Here is a 17,817-nt window from a genome sequence, read left to right on the forward strand (position 1 = left end):
GTAAAGTTTTACAGCCTCGGAAACCCTGCACAGGGTCACTATGAGTCGGAACTGACTCCATGGCACATAACAACAAGATGGAGGGTCAGAGAAAAAAAAGAAGATCCCCAGCGAGATGGATTGGCAACATGGCAGCATCAATGGGCTCAAGTGTGGCAACAATAGTGAGGTTGGCCCAGAATCGGGCAATGTTTCATTCTGTTGTGCATAGGGTTACTATGAGTCTGTACCAACTCGATGGCACCTAACAACAACAACAAAGACATAAATGCCCTAGACTGCAGAATTCCAACTATATAACCTGGAAAAGGTGGAATTCTAGAGGTAGTAACAAAGCAGAGTTTTTGCCAGACTGGGGACGCAGATTACCTAACAATTAAGGTAAGCTAGAGTTTACTTGTGCTTATGTACTAACCTGTAGTGAATGATTTCACATGGGTTTCATCACACCATGCGGTGAAAAACATGTGAACCTGTTCACTACAGATTAGTAAGTAAGCACAAGTAAGCCTGTGCTTACCTTGGTGAGTAGGTACTCCATCCCTGTTAAGGACTGTAAATTTGTAAAGTGGCTCTGATGCTGAGGAGGAGCTGTGGGGTTGGGAGAGACAGATGGCAGTCAGACCTAGAGGAAGCATCTTCAGTGTGGTGAATGAAATGTGAAATCACTCACTACAGATTAGCAAGTAAGCACAAGTTTACCTTGCTTACTAATTGACATTGTTACCAGAAATTTGGGGACAGAAATGAGCAGGCCATGTTTAGGGCAGTGAAACTTGTGTAGGATCCTGTCATGGTAGACACATGGCATTGGTTGTTGTTGTTGTTAAATGCCATGGAGTCGGTTCCGACTCACAGTGACCCTGCACAGGGTTTCCGAGGCTGTAAATCCTTATGGGAGCAGAAAGCCTCATATTTCTCCCGCGGGACAGCTGGTAGTTTCGAACTGCTGACCTTGCAGTTTGCAGCCCGATTCGTAACCACTACACTACCAGAGCTCCTTACACACATGACATTAGGCACTTGTCTAAACCCACAGGACCATCCATCACAAAGTGTGAACCCTGGACTCTTCAGGGATCAACATTAGTTCCTCAGTTGTCACATGTTTACTCCTGGAATGCAAGATGTGGACAGCAGGAGAAACCAGGCAGTGGGGAGAGAGGTCGCTGAAAACTACTTTCTGTACAATTTTTCTGTAAACTTAGAACTGTTCTAAAAAATAAACACACACAGTTTACAAAACCTTGAAACTCCTTAGGCCTCATCTCCAAAGACTTCTTTCTGGGTCTGTGAGAGGGGGGCAGGGGCAGCGGCATGAGACAGTAGGGGAGACAGTAGGGTCAGTACACCGCGTCCATGCAATTGGGGTGGCCAGTGCTCTGGGCAGTCACAGACACAGGAGTTGGGGCAGCTTGGGGCAGCCAGAGAAAGGAGCTAGAGAAGGCCAAGTTACCAGACTGTGAGAGCAATGGACAAGCAGGACAGACTAGCTCCGGGCTTTTCACAGCAACCCAGAGGATGAGAAACTTATCCATCACAGTGGTCATGAACATAAAAAATTAACTGATGGCAAAATAGTTTTGAAGATGACTAGGAGATCCCGGGTGCCCAGAGGCCGGGCAAGGATGGAGGGACCAGGCTGGAGGAGAGGGGAGGGCTTGAAGGAGGTCTGCAGAGTTCAGGGGACAGGGAGGAGGTTGCAGGACAAGGGGAACTGGACTGGGCAGTGTGCTGCCTAACTGTGGGGTACAGAGGCCCAAGGCGTGATGTAGGAGGTCACAGATGGGAGTAAGAGTGTGCGGAAGTGGGGAGGCGTGTGAGTGATGGGGTGTGAGGATATAGGGCAAGTCCCGGACAACACAGGGATGGTGACAATTGTGTCATTTGTGAAGGGAATGACAGCAGTAACACATGCTTTATGCCGTTTTCACACAACCCCACAGTGTAGGTGCCATTGTGGTTCCATTTAAAGATGAATAAATGAGGCACAGGAAAAGTATTAGCTACATTCACCCCATTCACCCCGATGTTCTCATGCAGAATCCCACTTCCCTGTGAGCACATGCAGCCCCACACAGGAATTGAGTGCGCAGGCCCCTTGCCCAGGGTCAGTCCACAGAGGGCCAGAGGGCCCTGCATGACCACAGTCAGGCCCCGACCGGAAGTGTGCTGAGGCTAAAACTCACCATGAAATAGTAGAGCTGTGATGAGCGGGCCATGAACTCGGGGCGACAAACAGCCACACAGATCTCCACGAAGCCGGCATGTTGGCTGGGCCTGGCCTCCCCCATCTCACACACGATCCTGTAGAGAGGAGGGGGACAGTCAAAGACCTCCTATAGTGCCCTGGGCCCTCACCCTCAGCCCCCCACCGATCCTGCCTGCAGGGGTGGCTCTGCCTGGTTCTCAGGGTCCATGTGTTCTGACCCCAGGTAGCTCCTATGTCAGGACCAGCCTGCTCAGTTGTCAATTGCTGTTGTTAAATGCCATCTAATTGGTTTTGACTCATAGCAACCCTGCATAGGATTTCCAAGTAACAGCGTGTGGGTTTAAACCACTGACCTTGACCTTGTGGTTCAAATTTACCTTCTGGTCCAGTACTTTTCCTATAGTACCACACCATGACTCCCAATTGTCAGGTACAGGGAGGAAATGTTCCAGCCAAACAGCTGAGAGGCTGGAACGAGCAGAGTCCAAAGAGATAAAGCCACATCCTCAAGGGCACACGGCAAGTCCATCACAGACCTCGGAGGAGACCTTACATCTATGCTGCTATTTCCAGTGTCCTGTGCTCCTGCCCAGCTTCCTGGTAGGCAGAGAGATACAAGGGGGCCTCAAAAACGTCATGGAAAATAGAATGAAAAGATAATGGAAGTTTTCCAAGAACTTTTTGAAGGCTTCTCATATTTGGTCAAATTCCACAGTTTGAACTCACCAGTGAATCTGAGGGAGAAAGGTATGGCGATCACTCCATAAAGATTGGAACAGCCTTGGGACCCTATGGGGCAGTTCTACTCTTTCCCACAGCGCAGGGGTGTGACTCTGAGTCACCTTGATCACAGTAAGTTTGGTTTTCAGTTGCTAGTGGCAAGGGAGTTACACACTGTTCTCTTTAAAAAAAAATTTTTTTTAATTTTAATTGCAAAATTTATTCATACCCTTTAGGTCTAAAAAAAAAACAAAACACACACACAAGTGTGATAGCAAAAAGCCAGTGTTCCTTTCTTCACTTCTAACCCAAACCCTATGTAGTTGCTGTTGTTAAGTGCCTTCGTGTCGGTGAGATTGAACTTCCGACCTTGTGGTGCAAACTGACTTTGTAGTCTAGTGCATTAATCCACAGTGCCACACCTATGGGGCAGTTCTCATCTGCCATATGGGGTGGCTAGGAATCGGAATTGGCTCAGTGGTAACAGCTAATGACTAAAGTTTGGTACACAGAGCCTCCCAGACTTATATATACACACACACATGTGCATATATTTATGTTATATATACACACACATAAACATAAATGCTATATACATTCACATAATACAATTATACACAAACATGCATATATAAAGAAACATACATATGATGTTTAAAAGAAAACTGAAACATAACGTACTCTTCTAAACACAGCTGTTTCCATTCAAGGCATGGCTTCTCCTTCCTGCCACCATATCCGCAGGCCTCCTGGATTCTTTCAGCAGCTTCTGGGTACATTCCCCATTAAGATGGCACCTTTATGCATTTACCTATTCTCCTTCTGATGGACACTTAATTGATCATTTTTCTCGTACTCTAAGTAACTCTGGAGTCCTGGTGTAGCACTGTGGGCTAATGTGCTGGACTGCAAAGTCGGTTTGAACTGCAAGGTCGGTGGTTCAAGTTCACCAGTTGCTCCTGGGAAACCCTATACAGGGTCGCTATGAGTCGGAACAGACTCGACAGTACTTAACAACAACAACAAGTAATTCTACAAAACAAATGAATTTACACACATGTCCTTAAGCATTGTGTATTTATTAGAATAGAGTTCTAAGGAGAGAAATTGCTGGGAAACCAGTTTGTATATTTAACATTCAATTGTTAGGTGTCATCGAGCTGGTTTCCAGTTGGTTTTGACTCATAGGGAACCAATGCATAATAGAACGAAACACTGCCCAGTCCTGCACCGTTCTCATAATTGTTATGCTTGAGCCCGTTTGATAACATTTGCTAGGTAGAGTCAATCCATGCGCCCAAAAAGCTGTACCAATCTGCACTGCCATCCAAGATATATGAGGAAGATTACCCGGTTCTATTGCCAACTCTAGAGCTTAGCAAGCTTTTGAAAATTTTCCAATAGAGAAAAAAATATCCCATGATGATTCATATTTTTACTTCCTTGATGACTGGGGAGAATTCATATAAATTTCATGATTCATACCTTTGATAGCCTTTCCTTTTACTTATCTGGTCACATTGTCAAACCCCCAGCCTTTTGTTGCTGGACTAGGTTTCTTGTAGGAGATTTCAGAAAAGGAGTAATAACTGTTTTCTGTTGTAAATATGGCAATTTCCCCCAGTTTGCCAGCAGTCTTTCAACTTTGTTTATAATGTCCTATGCCAGATTGAAGCTTACGAAGTATCTGTGTGGTTAAATTGGTTCTTCTTTGATGGTATGGCTTCAGAGTTTTGAGTTTTTCTGAAAGAACTTCTGGGAAAAGGTATTCTAGAAGTAGATACCTTTTGTCCAGAAATCACAATTATGTGATCAGTTTTGTTTTTTTTAAAGTATGTGAAAACACAATCACCAGCAAAAATAAAAGCCAACAGTTAACTCTCCACCCCAACCGCACCCCTTCTTGTTGTTAAGTGCCGTTGAGTTGGTTCCGACTCATAGCGACCCTGGATAGAGTTTTTGAGGCTGTACATCTTTGCAGGAGCAGAAAGCCTTACCTTTTTCCTGCAGAGTGGCTAGTGGGTTCAAACCACGGATCTTATGGTTCATGGTCCAGAACTTATCTTTCAGAACCATCACGTTCCCTAACTGCACCTGTAGCATTGTCAATATTTTGGTATTCGCCTGTTTAGTCCTGCTTTTCTTTTACAACATTAATATGGAATCTGTATTCTGCTTGGTAGCCTGCATTCTTATTTAATATACCTGGAGTGTTTGCCTGACCATGCTGCTTCTATAATATCAGATTTAACGCTCATGGAGTTTGCTATCCTATGCATATCTAATACTCTATTGAATTGACTAATTTCCTGTGGGTGTTCTTGCTTGTTTATTTGTTATGGCTCAGGAATTTGCATGCCTATGCCCTCTGTTTGCTGTATTATATGCATGGATATCTTTATAGCACATAGAAATCGGTATGCAGAACTATCATCCATCAAATGTATGGTCATGAGTGTTGTCAGTTTTGCGTACTCCTACCTGTTCATTCTGCCTTTCTGCTAGGCTCTACGTGTTGATTCATGTTCGTTACTACTGATAATACAGGGGTGTGCATGTAACAATATCCACCTTTGTTGTCTGCAATGTGTGTGCATCTCTGTGTCTTCCTTTTCTCTAGTGATATTGGCTAGTTTTCTGACCGTGTAAATCTCTTCTACTTTTTCACTGTTATAAATAAGACCCAAATGAACATTCTTACAAATAAATGGAAGTGCACTGTGATTATTTCTTTAGTGAAAGTTCTGAAAGCGTTTAAGACTTTGGTTCCAAATTTCCAGATGGCCTTCTAATTTACCCTCCTACCAACAGCACATGAATCTGCCTGTTACTTGTGTCCGACAGCAAGGCCTCTACATCTTTTCCCATCGTTTTGATGATGACTGATGGTCATTTTTATATGACTTTTGGAATATCTTATTTGTATATCTTACGAATTATTCATTTATTGTTCTCTGCTCATTTTCTAACATTTGCCTTTTATTTACAAAAACTACTTATATGTTAAGAACAAAGGTTATCTATGAACTATAACAGATCATAACCATATTCCCAGTTTATCAATCTTGTTTTCATTTGGCTTGTACTGATTTCTGACACATAAATTTTATATAATCAAATCCCTTCATCTCTTCCATTATAGTTTCTTCTTTTGCAACAATCCTTAGAACATCCTTCCTTTCTTGAAATCAAATAAATTCTCACCTGCATTTTCTTCTAATCCTTTCACAGTTTCATTTGTATACTTGGCTCTTTAATCCATCTGTAATTTATTTGGATGTACAGTGTGGAAGAAGGACTTAATTTGTCCTTTGGGAATTGACCACCACCCTATATGGGAAAGAGAAGAAGACCCCCAACGAGATGCATTGGCCAAGTGGCAGCATCGATGGACTCAAGCGTGGCAACTGTAGTGAGGTTGGCCCAGAATCGGGCAGTGTTTCGTTCTGCTGTGCACAAGGTTGCTATGAGTCATGAGTCGGTACCGACACGGCACCTAACAACAACAACAACAATAGATGGGAAGGTCTTCCCTCACTGATTTGAAATGTTCTCTTTCTCATATATGGAATTCATCTAGATCAAGATTCTTTTTCTGGGTGTTTTATCTTATTCTACTGAACTAATGAGTATCGTGATATTTTAATCACTGTTGCTTTATCATGATGATTTTGCCATCTGGCTATGTAGCTCCACAGTACAGCATTATGTCTTATTTTTAAAACTTTTTACTGTGATTTGGGTGAAAGTTTCCAGAGCAAATCCATTTTCTATTCATAAACAGTTTGTTTGGTGCCGTGAGTGCAGTCCCCACAATGGGACATCACTCGTCCGGCTTCCTCCCTGTGCCTCCCTCTCCATTCTTCCTCTTTTCCTACCCCTCCCTGCCTTCTGAGCTTTGTCTCTGGGAAAATGCTGCCCTTTCATCTTGCAGGGTTGGTTGGTGGAAGGAGTGCATACCTCCCTGGCGTTACTGTTCATCTAATAAACCTGGATTTGAAAGTTCCCCTCAGCACAGTGTTTGGCAACAGATTTTGTCCTAGGAAGGGTATGGATTGTTGAAGGAGCCACAGAGGATCTTTTGGTCAACGAGTGATGATGAACAAGGGAGGTGAATCCTACAACAACCCAAGCCTTAAATCTTCTAGGTGATTCTACGTCCCTTCGGAGGAATCGCAGATGGCAGTATTGATGGTTTAGAATCACTAAATCCAAGCCAGCAGATGTGTAAACTGCACTGACCCACTAAAGGGATTTTGCAAAGACTGAATAATTTCTGCCCACAGGCCAGTAACTCTTGGAGGCGGCGAAGACGGTACAGGATATAGATTCTACTGTGCCAGTACACACCTCACAGGTGTACTTGCTGGGCTGGAAAATTGTGTTTACATATTCACAAGGCTATACACCACTCATGAACCTCCTCTGGGTTAGAGATCAAGGACATATAGAAAGCCTGCTTGGTGGACCAGTAGACTCCCAAGAGAAACATCATTTAATTCCCCACAGGCCTGGGAGTGGGTGTGAGGTTTCATTGTCAGGCCCCATGCAGAATGGCCCACGATAAGCTTCTTTAATAGAGGTATCAGGGGGCAGGAGAAACGGAGGAACATGAGTGAGGTGTTGGGGACAGCAGAGGGAATGGGGGTGAGGAATTGAACTCATGTTTCTCATGCTGATTTTAAGTTTGCTTTGTTGCCCCTCTACCACCATATACCTCAAATAGGTGGCGATTACTTCTCCCAGTCTTTTCCCTTCTCTCCACACCTTTCATTGTGGCAGTTAGCTAGGTCAGGGCTGGGGAGTTGTGGGAGTCCCCTCTGCCCACCCTAGCATGTTAGGGACCCTTCTCTTTCCTCTACTACAAGCTCTCAGACCACCTCCCACTTTCTCCTCCTTGTCTTGGGTCCCCTCTACTCACTGCTCGGCAGGGATGTAGCCGTCCACCAATGGGCTGCACTCCACGCCGGCTACCTTGACGTGGGAGGCGATGTCCCGGAATTCCATGCCCAGGTTCTCCCCTCGGATGGTGACCCTGGTGCCTCCTTCCCGGGGGCCCGTCACTGGGATGACCTGGAGGAAGAAGCGAGATCATGTGACAGGCTCTGTGCTGTGGCCATCGCCTTTGGGACAAGGAGAGGCCACCTGACTCTTCTCCATCTGTGATGGAAGATGTCCCGGTGGGTCCAACTTCACAAGGTACCCATGGTCTGGGAGAACCAGTGGACAGTAGTGGATTTTGGTACAACATCCGTGTTTCTGTGTGTATATATGTTTGCAGTAAAATAAATATACCAAAAAATTGCCATTTTAATCATCTTTGTGTGTATTTATATGTATTTGAATGACATTAATTCCATTCACCACACTATGCAATCCTAATGCTATCCATTTCCTAAGGTTTTCATTGTCCCAGGCAGAAACTGTGTGGCACTGTAGGATAAGCGATGGACCGTAAGGTTGGTTTGAACCTCAAGGTCAGCAATGCAAATTAACCGGTTGCTCCTAGGAAACCCTCTACAAGGTCACTATGAGTTGGAACGGACTAATGAGCACTTAACAACAACAAGAATCTGAAACTCAGTACTTCTTAAGCAATAAACTTCCACTTGTCCTTTCTTCCAGCCCCTGTAACCACGAAGACGCTTTGATCTGTGTATTTGTCTATTCTGGGATCACACAATATCTGGCCCTTGTGTGTGACTTAGTTCATACAGCATCATGTTTACAAGGTTAACTCAAGCCATAGCCTGAAATGAAAAGAATTTCATTTCTCTTTATGGCTGAATAATATTCCATCGCATAAATATACCACATTTTGTTTCTCCATTCATCTGCTGATGGGCACTTGGGTTGTTTCTACATTTGGCTACTGTAAATAATAGTGCAGTGAATGCTGGTGAATGCATATCTGTTTGAGTTCCTATTCCCAAGTCTGTTGGAGATGTATCCCCGAGTTGTGTGGTGTTTTCAGAGTAGTGTTCAAAGCCCCTGGTTCACATCCATTTCATAGATGAGACAAGGGAGTGGGAAGAAATTTACAGTGCTATTGGATAGTCAAGAGGAAGTCAGGATTAATGCCTTTCGGCATTTGCTTAGGCAAACTCCCCTCTCAAGTAAGGGAAAACCCCCATAGCAACCCCTAGCCAACACCTATGGAAATCCAACTCATCTGTCAAGATGCTTCTCCAACATTATCTCTCCTTTAGCCGATGCTCTCACTCTCCACCAATGTTCCGAAGCATCCTATGTACTCCCTTCATGATAATAGTCACTAGAATCTGCCTCGGGTCCCTTACCCATTCCTCCACCAAGTCCTCTCTTTGCCAAATCCTGACAGTAGGGCAGTCCTACTTCTTTGTAGGTCCTTCAACGGCACCACACATTGATCCCTTGCCAATAAATGTCCAAGTGCCCTCAGAATTTCACGAGCATCTTGTCTCAGCCCTGTGGCATCACTATCTGCTGTGATTTCTAACGGAGATGGGTCTAATAAGACTTAACTCGCATACACTGGTCAAAATGACTGAAGAAATCTCCATTGGTGTCCCAAACCCATGACTGAGATGTTGGGATCCATCAGTCATCCACAATCTAATCACACACCCCCACCCCCACCCCCCACCCCCACACACAGCAGACTGCAATGGCAGAACACATTCGGTGCCAGCCTCTCCTGGTGTCTAGTAGACCAGTGGGACACATTTCTCATTTGGGGTGGCTGGGACACTGGTGCTTGAATCTTGACCAGTGTGTGTGTGGGATCTGAAATGAAGGAGCAGACAGCTCTCCTCTAGCCCTTCTCAGAATTCCAGCTGTCGCACCACTGAGCATTCCATCCTGGGCTGAGGGTGACAGATGGGGACAGGAAAGGAAACAGGCTGAGATGTCTCCAAGGGGCCGCTTTGCTGGTTGGTCACTTACAAAGTGGAGACACTTTCTGTTTCTTGTACACCTCTGGTGTAGACACACGTTTGTGAGCATGGTAGCATAGCAGTGCATTTGGTTGATAACCAGAGGTTCCATGGTTTGAACCCTTCAGCTGCTCTATGAGAGAAAGATGTGGAATCTGCTTCTGTAAAGACGACAGCCTTGGAAACCCTATGGGGCAGTTCTCTTCTCTTTCTCATGAGGTAGAATCGACTGAACCTTTTTCATTGTTGGTTTTTGGGTGAGTTTGGGCATGAGGTTTGCACACATGTGCTCCCTCTGAGGTGGAAACAGGTTTCTTGGAAATCCAGGCTGATTATGTGAGACGGAGGTGGACAGATGTGAGCCATTCTTCCCAGATGTCTGCCCACCTGTCCCCATACATCACATCTCCTGAACACCAGCCTCAGCACCACCCTCACCACCACTTTAACCGGGGCTCAGGACTTGGTTGCTTGATTCCCCAGAGGGCCAAGCCAGCAAGAGCCAATCAGTAACCCCAGACTCGGGGAGACTTGTTCAATTTGCCATCTCTGCCCTGTGATTCCCTGGGACTCTGGCCAAGAAGAAAACAAGTCCCGCCACCTGCCAAGCACGCACCATTGGCAGCCATGCTTGATGGTGCCCGACAAGACAGAGACTCCACCAAGGGCGGCGGATGGGTGTGGCTGGGAGGATGTGTGGTCAGGTATGTGGAGGGAGCACCTACCTCCCTCTCTTCAAGATATTAAACCAAAAAACCCAAACCTACTGCCGTCGAATCACTGCTGACCCATAGCAAACCCTATAGGACAGAGTAGACCATAGGGTTCCAAGGTTGTAAGCTTTACAGAAGCCGACTGCCTCATCTTTCTCCACGGAGTGTCTGGTGGGAGTGAACTGCTGACCTTTCAGTGAGCAACCCAACGCTTAGCCTGATGCACCACCAGGGCTCCCTCAAGATACTGCTGTGGGTTAAATATGTAGATACCTCCCCCATCACTTGGAGATCACTGTTGAGATTCCTATCCATCCATAGACAGATGCAGGAGCTGAGAGAACTAAGGAAGTGAAGAAGGAAGAGGCTGAGCTGTGGATACTTTCGGAGGGCCACCCCAGGGGCAGCTCTGCTCAGGCATGCCCTACTTCTTACACATCCCTGGTGCAGGTGTACGATTGGTGAGTGAGGGCCTCAGGGAATATAAGCTTTTCCAGTGCAGTGGAGAAGAACACAAATCTAGGAGCCAGGAGAACTTGGATGCAGAACACCATTCACACTTCAGAGTTAGTGAGCATCTCTGGACATTGGTCTCTCTCTATGGAAAGGGGATAATGACTGATCTACTATGAGGACCATGGAGACAATTGGTGTGCACATGCTAGAAGTATCTACCCCAATATACGGCATATTACTCTGACTGTCATTGTCTTGGTATTGGGTAATGTGGACATCTGTGAAATTTTGCACCAAACTGGGGGCCCAGAGGCAGGACTGAGGTTCCCCTTTCTTTAATTCTCTTCTTTCTCCTCCTCCAACTAAGGACATTGCTGTAATCTGGAATCCACAATGGCTAAGAGGTACTGGGTCCCTATTCCATGCTGAGCACTGTGTAGTCGGTGGACAGATGTTGTGGCTGAAAGACCCACACAGAGTCCTGCAGTTCAGTCTCGTCCTTCTTCTGAGTGTCCAGGGATGCTGGTGCTGCTGGGGTGGGGGATACAACATTAGGTGGTCTACTGCTGGAGCATGGGGTGTGGAGGCCAAGAGAAGGAGTTACCTAAACAGCCTCCCAAACCCACTGTCATTGACTCATCTCCAACCCATCACAACTGTGGTGTAGTGAAGTATCTAATGTCTCTTCTAGCCATGGTCTGTAACGCCCAGCCAACAACGTCTCTGCCCTGCTGACAGGATGCTGACAGGATGACGGGATTCAGCTGTGGATGTTAGCAGAGCTCACTGTCACTGTTAAAACTTGAAACCCTAGCATGGGTATAAAACAAGCCATCTCAGAAGCAGGAGGGGAGAATTTCACGACCATCAGAGAAGAAAAATCAGGATTGGAGCACGTCCTTTGGACCCTGGGATTCCTGCACATTGGACCTCCTTGACTCAGGGACAGAAAATGGACAAGGAGGAGGGGCAGAGGAGCAGCGGCGGCAGAACCAGAGCACGAGGCTGAGCAGTGGGCTTCCCAGCTCACGGAGCAAGTCAAGCTGACGGACTGTTGTCAGGAAGAGGGGTAGTTAGGTGTGCTGACTCATGGAGCTAGAGCCCAGTGCCTTTAGGCTGAGGCTTATGATGGGATACTGTGTCCTGTGAGCATTTATCAGCAGCTGACTGGAACAACTGTGCCCTGAGCATTTCTGACCCTGAATTGTAATCTGTTAACTTCCCTAATGGAGTGAGTCCTGGTGTGGTGCTATAGGATAAGCACTGGACTGCAACGTTGGTTTGAATCACAAGGTTGGTGGTTCAACCTCAATGCTCATTCCTTGGAAACCCTATCTATACCAGGTGGCTATGAGTCAAAACTGACTCCACAGCACATAACAACAACAAGAAGTTTCCTAACAAACCCTGTAACTCTAAGTATGGTGTCTGAGTTCTGTGTGACCGTTGCAATGATTGACAGCAGTGAGTTTCGCGGGAGGTTCGATGAATAGTGTTTGCAACAAGCTTATTATAGGACAGAGGAGAACTGCTCCTTCGGGTTGTCAAGGCTGCCAGACCTTCAGGAGAGCAGATAGCCTTGTTGTTCTCTTTCTCCCATAGAGTGCCGGGTGCACTTGAATCACTCACCTTATGCTTATCCCACTGAGCCACCCAGGGCTGACATTCCCTTGGCCCCTACATGCAGAGTGATGATTTTAACAGAGGATGGTGACCCAGGAGCAAGAGGAGAGTGAAGTTCTTCTGGGCTGGACTGAGAGCTGAGTGCTTATCTCTGATCTCTGGGGAGAAGGGCATGGAAGGCAACCCCAGAGCTGTGGGCTGGAATGGGAACCCTGCTCTCTGTGGTCCGAATGTCTGCAGGCTGAACCCTGTCATGCACCTTCTGGGTCTCTGCATCATGGGCTTGTGTCCAGGGGCCCTCTTTCATCTTCTCACCTTCCCCCCATGCCCTGGGCCAGGCTCTGCCTTCCCTGGCTGACTTCTGGGCACAGTGTGGAACTTCACAGCCACATTGTAGACATTCTTAGACAAATGAACAGGTGGCAGGAACTCTAGTTGCCTCCAACAGCTGACATGGGGATCCCAGTATGGCAGCCAAGCCCCTCTGCCCCAGCCGAGTCCACCTGGAACCTTTGGATGACCACTGCCCACACCATGGGCTGCCTCCCTGAGTGCCTCCTCCCCGGGCAGGGAGGGATCTACAGCTCACCTCTGTGATTCGGGGGTTCGTGCACTTGCTGTTGGCACCTGACAGCTCCAGCCACCGGCTCTCGTGGATGGGGCAGTGCTGACGCAGGGTGCACTGAGCCTGGCTCTGGCACCAGCCACACTCGAAGTCGGGGTCTGCCTTGAGGCACAGCCCGCAGCTCTCACGCATGGCTCCACATTTGTATAGGTGCACTGTGGACAAAGGGGAGAGGGACGAGGGGATGGGAGAGTTTGGTAGGTGGGACAAGGCACCAAGTCCCAGCCTTGGCTGTGAGGACACATCCCCTTAGCTCTTGGGACACAGAGCAGCCCAAACGCAAACTTCAGGTCTGAGAAGTGGACTTCAAGGGTAGACATGAGCCACCAGCCTGTGGCAAGAAGAAGGCTGAAGAAGTGGTCAAAGGTAGGGGCCCAGGGACAGAGACCAAAGAGTGCTGAACTGCCCGCCGCCTGCCCCTCCGTGTCTCCCCACCAGGGCCCAGCCAGCGCTCTGTACCTTTGTTCTGAGCTGGGTTGTCAATGTTGAAGTGTCCATTCCACACAACCATCAGTTCCACGGGCAGGTTGTTGATCTCCATGCCTTCATAGGAATACTGGAGCCAAGGGGAGGAGGAAAGGGAGCTGGCCATGTAGTTCTGAGGAAGGCCCATATCCAGCCTAGGACTCTTAGGAGGGCATGGGGCTGGGGATACCAAGAATGTGTGCCTCTGTGTGCGTGTGTGTGTGCGTGTGTGTGTCAGAAAAGGCACCATGGCAGTGGGTAGGAAGCGAAAGTTTAGAAAATACAGGAGGGAGGAAGCTGGCCTGGCTAGCCCCTATTTGGAATGTTGCTTCAAGGAGTGAGTTTTGTAAGTTTCTCATTCAATCCCTTGGTTTCCAAAGGGGGCTGGTCCCCTGAGGGGCTTTCCTGAGAAAGCTGAACTGTGGGAGGAGCCACTGCCTCCCTGACCCCTGGGCATCTCTGGCCAGCTTTGACTTAAGAGCACTATTTTGGATGTCATTTTCTGCTCAGGTAAAGGCTTTATGTATGTAAGACTTGTGGAGGATGATACAGTCTTATGCGGTGAAGATTACAGAGAGGGAGCCTTACTAAGAGGTGAGAAACTGGGCTTCATTGAGAGTTTAAAGGCGACACCCTGAGGAAGCCCCAGGGGACTCTCCCAGACACTCATGGAGCATAGGGGGTGTTGGCATCCAGCGGGGGTTGCCTGTAGACCCCTTGAGGCCCTGCTTCCCTGCTGGTGCTTGTCAGGCTCTGCCCAGCGCCCTGTTAGATCCAGGCCCAGGGACTGGGCAGCTAGGAGCTAGGAGGGGCTGCCATTTTGGGGTGCTGGGTATGGGGATCCTCATGCATGTGAACCCCAATCTGCCTTCAGATGGCAGACACTGCTCAGAACCCCCGAGAAGGAAGGCAGGTGGAGGGGACTCCTAGTTGGCCTGGAACCTTTTCAGTCCCTACCTGGTGTTGCCCAGATTCTCTGGGGGAGTAGGGGTTTCGGGAGTGGACTAGATACCCTTTCTGCAGAAGAAGGGCTGATGTGAATCATCTGCATCTATTAGAAGGGGGACTGGGTTTGAAGCTATGTTTGCTGAATCAGCTGCTCTTTGAACCTAGAGATAAACATTGGGAAGGCTGGGCTGTGGAGCTGTTGACAGATATTTCAGGGGACACTTGATGTCTCCCTCAGTCAGCCACAGGGGCAGTCACACATCATCGGGGACAAAGGTCCTGGGAGAGTCTCGGGGCATGTAGGTTCCTACCTCTGACTCTGGGTAGCATATTCTTAGAGCCTTCTATAGGAGAAGATATGACCCTTGAGTCCAGGTGACTTCCTGAGTAACAGAATGTGCTCAAAGGTGAATGGATCAAGGTGTTGCCCTCACAGACCAACATAAGTAGGACCCGCATCTTGGCTTCTGCAGGGCACTAGGGCGCTTGCTAAAAGCAGACACCCCCCCCCCCACACACACACACACAGGTTTTTTTCTTCCCAGTTCCAGCTGAGTTTACTCCTATTCACAGTGACCTCATGGGTGTCAGAGTAGAACTGTTCCACAGGGTTTATAAGGGATGCGTTTTTGGAGGTAGACCACAAGGCCTTTATTCTGACGTGACTCTGGGTAGACTTGAGCCTCTAACCCTTTGCTTAGCAGTGAGTGCTTAACCATTTGCACCACTGGGCACTCCTGGCACTGGACGTGGGTGGCACTCTGGCCTCTAGGGAGGACACCGGTGGAGGCAAGCTCAGGACTTCTGCCTCCCAGGCCTAAAGTGGAAGCTTTAGGTTTGCACAGGGCCATGATGGCCAAAGATCAGTAGACCCTGCAGCTTTTACCTGAAGGCCCCTGGATACATGTGTGAGTGTCTGTGTGTACAAATATGTCCATATGTATGCTTATCTGTGAGGTCTACGCACTTATCTGTGTGATCTGTGTGCACATACACACCATCAGTAAGTGGCATTGCCAGTTACCAGCTGTGTGAGTGTGAACAACTGGTTTATGCCTCCACTTCCCCGTTTGTAAAGTGGGGGTTAAGAGACAGTTCGTGTTCCCAGGATGGCTGTGAGCCTCTATTTCAGGGCTGAGCACAGTGGTTGCACAGAGCGTAAGTGCATAGATATTGTGTGTGTTTTCCTCCATGTATGTACACTCAGGGATGCTATGTGGAAATGTATCTGTGTTCCCTGTGTGATGTTTATGTGGAATGAGAATCACAACGATTTACCGAGTGTTTGTGTGTCGGGCACTCTGTACATGGGGAATGCATGCATGTGAGGGCTCTTAGGTGTTCGGTGTGTGTATTGTGCACACCTGCAATTGCCCTTTGGAAAAAACTGAGAATATAAACAACCTTAAGGAGCCAGTATGCTGGGCACTGCTTTCTTGTTTACTTTCTACTTTCTGGGGTCCTAATATGAAATATTATAGAAATTGTTAACCTCAGGTGTTCCCCCATTGTCCCTTGTCCTCTAGGGGCTTCATGCTAGGTCCAGGATGGAGGGGCTGCTCTTAGCCTTTTCAGATGGCCTGAGGAGCTTGGGCCTCAGTTCTCATCCCCCAGGGCTCACCAGTGCATAGCATTTATATGTTGTTGTTAAGTGTCCTCTAGTCAATTCTGACCCATAGCGACTCTGCATAGGGTTTCCAAGGAGCAGCTGGTGAGCTTGAACCACGAACCCTGTGGTTCAAATGACTTTGCAGTCTGACGCATTAGCCCACAGCACTACACCAGGACTCCTAGCTCTCTGTACTCAGCAGGTAGTTAATCGGCACAAAGCCCAGCGCCCAGGGAGGACATGTTCCTGGCTCCCAGAGACCAGGAAGTTAAGTGTGTCCATCAATGTCTAGTACAAGACAGGTTTAAAAGGACAGCTGCATTTGTTACCTTGGGTGAGTGTGACCCTCAGTTTCTCCAACTTCCAAAATAAGAGGAGATCTGCCTCTTACTTAAACATACTTTCCTCTTGTCCCAACCTCTGAGATTTTGCTGGAAAGTTCTTTCACTGTTGTTGTTAGGTGTGGTCAAGTCAGTCCTGACTCATAGCGCCCCTACGTACAACAAAACACTGCCCAGTCCTGTGCCATCTTTACAATCATTGCTATGTTTGAGCCCACCATTGCAGCCACTGCCAACTCAACTCGTTGAGGGCCTTCCTCTTTTTGCTGACCATCAACTTTGCCAAGCATGAAGTCCTTCTCCAGGGACTGGTCCCTCCTGATAACATGTCCAATCCCTCACCATCCTTCCTTCTAAGGAGCGTTCTGGATATACTTCCTCCAAGATAGATTTTTGTTTGTTCTTCTGCTGGTCCATGGCATGTCCAATGTTCTTTGCCAACACCACAATTCAAAGGCATCCATTCCTCCATCTTCCTTATTCATTTTCTGGCTGCCGTAGGCACAGAAGATGATTGAAAACACCATGGCTTGGCCAAGTGCACCTTAATCTTCAAAGTGACATCTTTGTTTGTTTTAGGAATTTAATGATATATTTGCCCAAAGCAAGATAGCATTTCATTACTTGACTGCTGCTTCCATGGGTATTAATTATGGACACAAACAAAGTGAAATCCTTGCCGACTCCGATCTCTTCCCCATTGATCAGGATGTTGCTTATTTCCACAGTTGTGAAGACTTTTTATTTTCTTGATGTTCTCTCATTTCAGAGAAGAAATGGAACGACAGCATGGTGGCAGTACACACGAGGCTGGGCTAGGTGCTGCGTCCATCATCAGGGCAGAGAAGGTCTGGCAGAGCCAGGCCCGGTGGTTGTAAAGTCAGAAAGGACGTGCCATCTTCCCTTCCCTCTCTCCATATTCCCACCATGTACACGGGAAATTGAGGCTGCCTTAGGTGAGTGGGGTCCTGGTCTAGAGCCCAGGCCTGGTGGTCAGTGGGCCAGCCAGCCAGTGGCTGAGAGCCGGGTGCCAGGCACTATTATTAGCAGCACTTGGCATTATCTGGAGCTTTGGTCTAAAGTGGATCATTCATACCCATACTTATACCCTCTCCAGCAGCGTCCTGTGAGCCTGCCATGAATTCCTCCCCCAGGCTCCAGGATTGGCTAAGGGTCTGTCTCCAAAAAGCG

The 17,817-nt window shown here is 47.6% G+C and overlaps 1 protein-coding gene across 2 annotated transcripts in view; it reads right to left on the bottom strand.

The window, feature by feature from the left end:
- The window catches only part of PLXNA4 (plexin A4), a 482,253-nt gene that overhangs the window by 67,532 nt on the left and 396,904 nt on the right, over positions 1 to 17,817 (bottom strand). For both annotated transcript variants that reach the window (XM_006861144.1, XM_006861145.1), the window contains 4 exons: positions 13,723 to 13,819; positions 13,228 to 13,418; positions 7,854 to 8,005; positions 2,190 to 2,307 (listed from right to left, as the gene is read on the bottom strand). In XM_006861144.1, coding sequence (XP_006861206.1) covers positions 2,190 to 2,307; positions 7,854 to 8,005; positions 13,228 to 13,418; positions 13,723 to 13,819 — 558 coding nt within the window. The remainder of the gene's footprint in view (positions 1 to 2,189; positions 2,308 to 7,853; positions 8,006 to 13,227; positions 13,419 to 13,722; positions 13,820 to 17,817) is intronic.

This window comes from Chrysochloris asiatica, unplaced genomic scaffold, assembly GCF_000296735.1.
Source record: "Chrysochloris asiatica unplaced genomic scaffold, ChrAsi1.0 scaffold00041, whole genome shotgun sequence".
NCBI lineage: Eukaryota > Metazoa > Chordata > Mammalia > Afrosoricida > Chrysochloridae > Chrysochloris > Chrysochloris asiatica.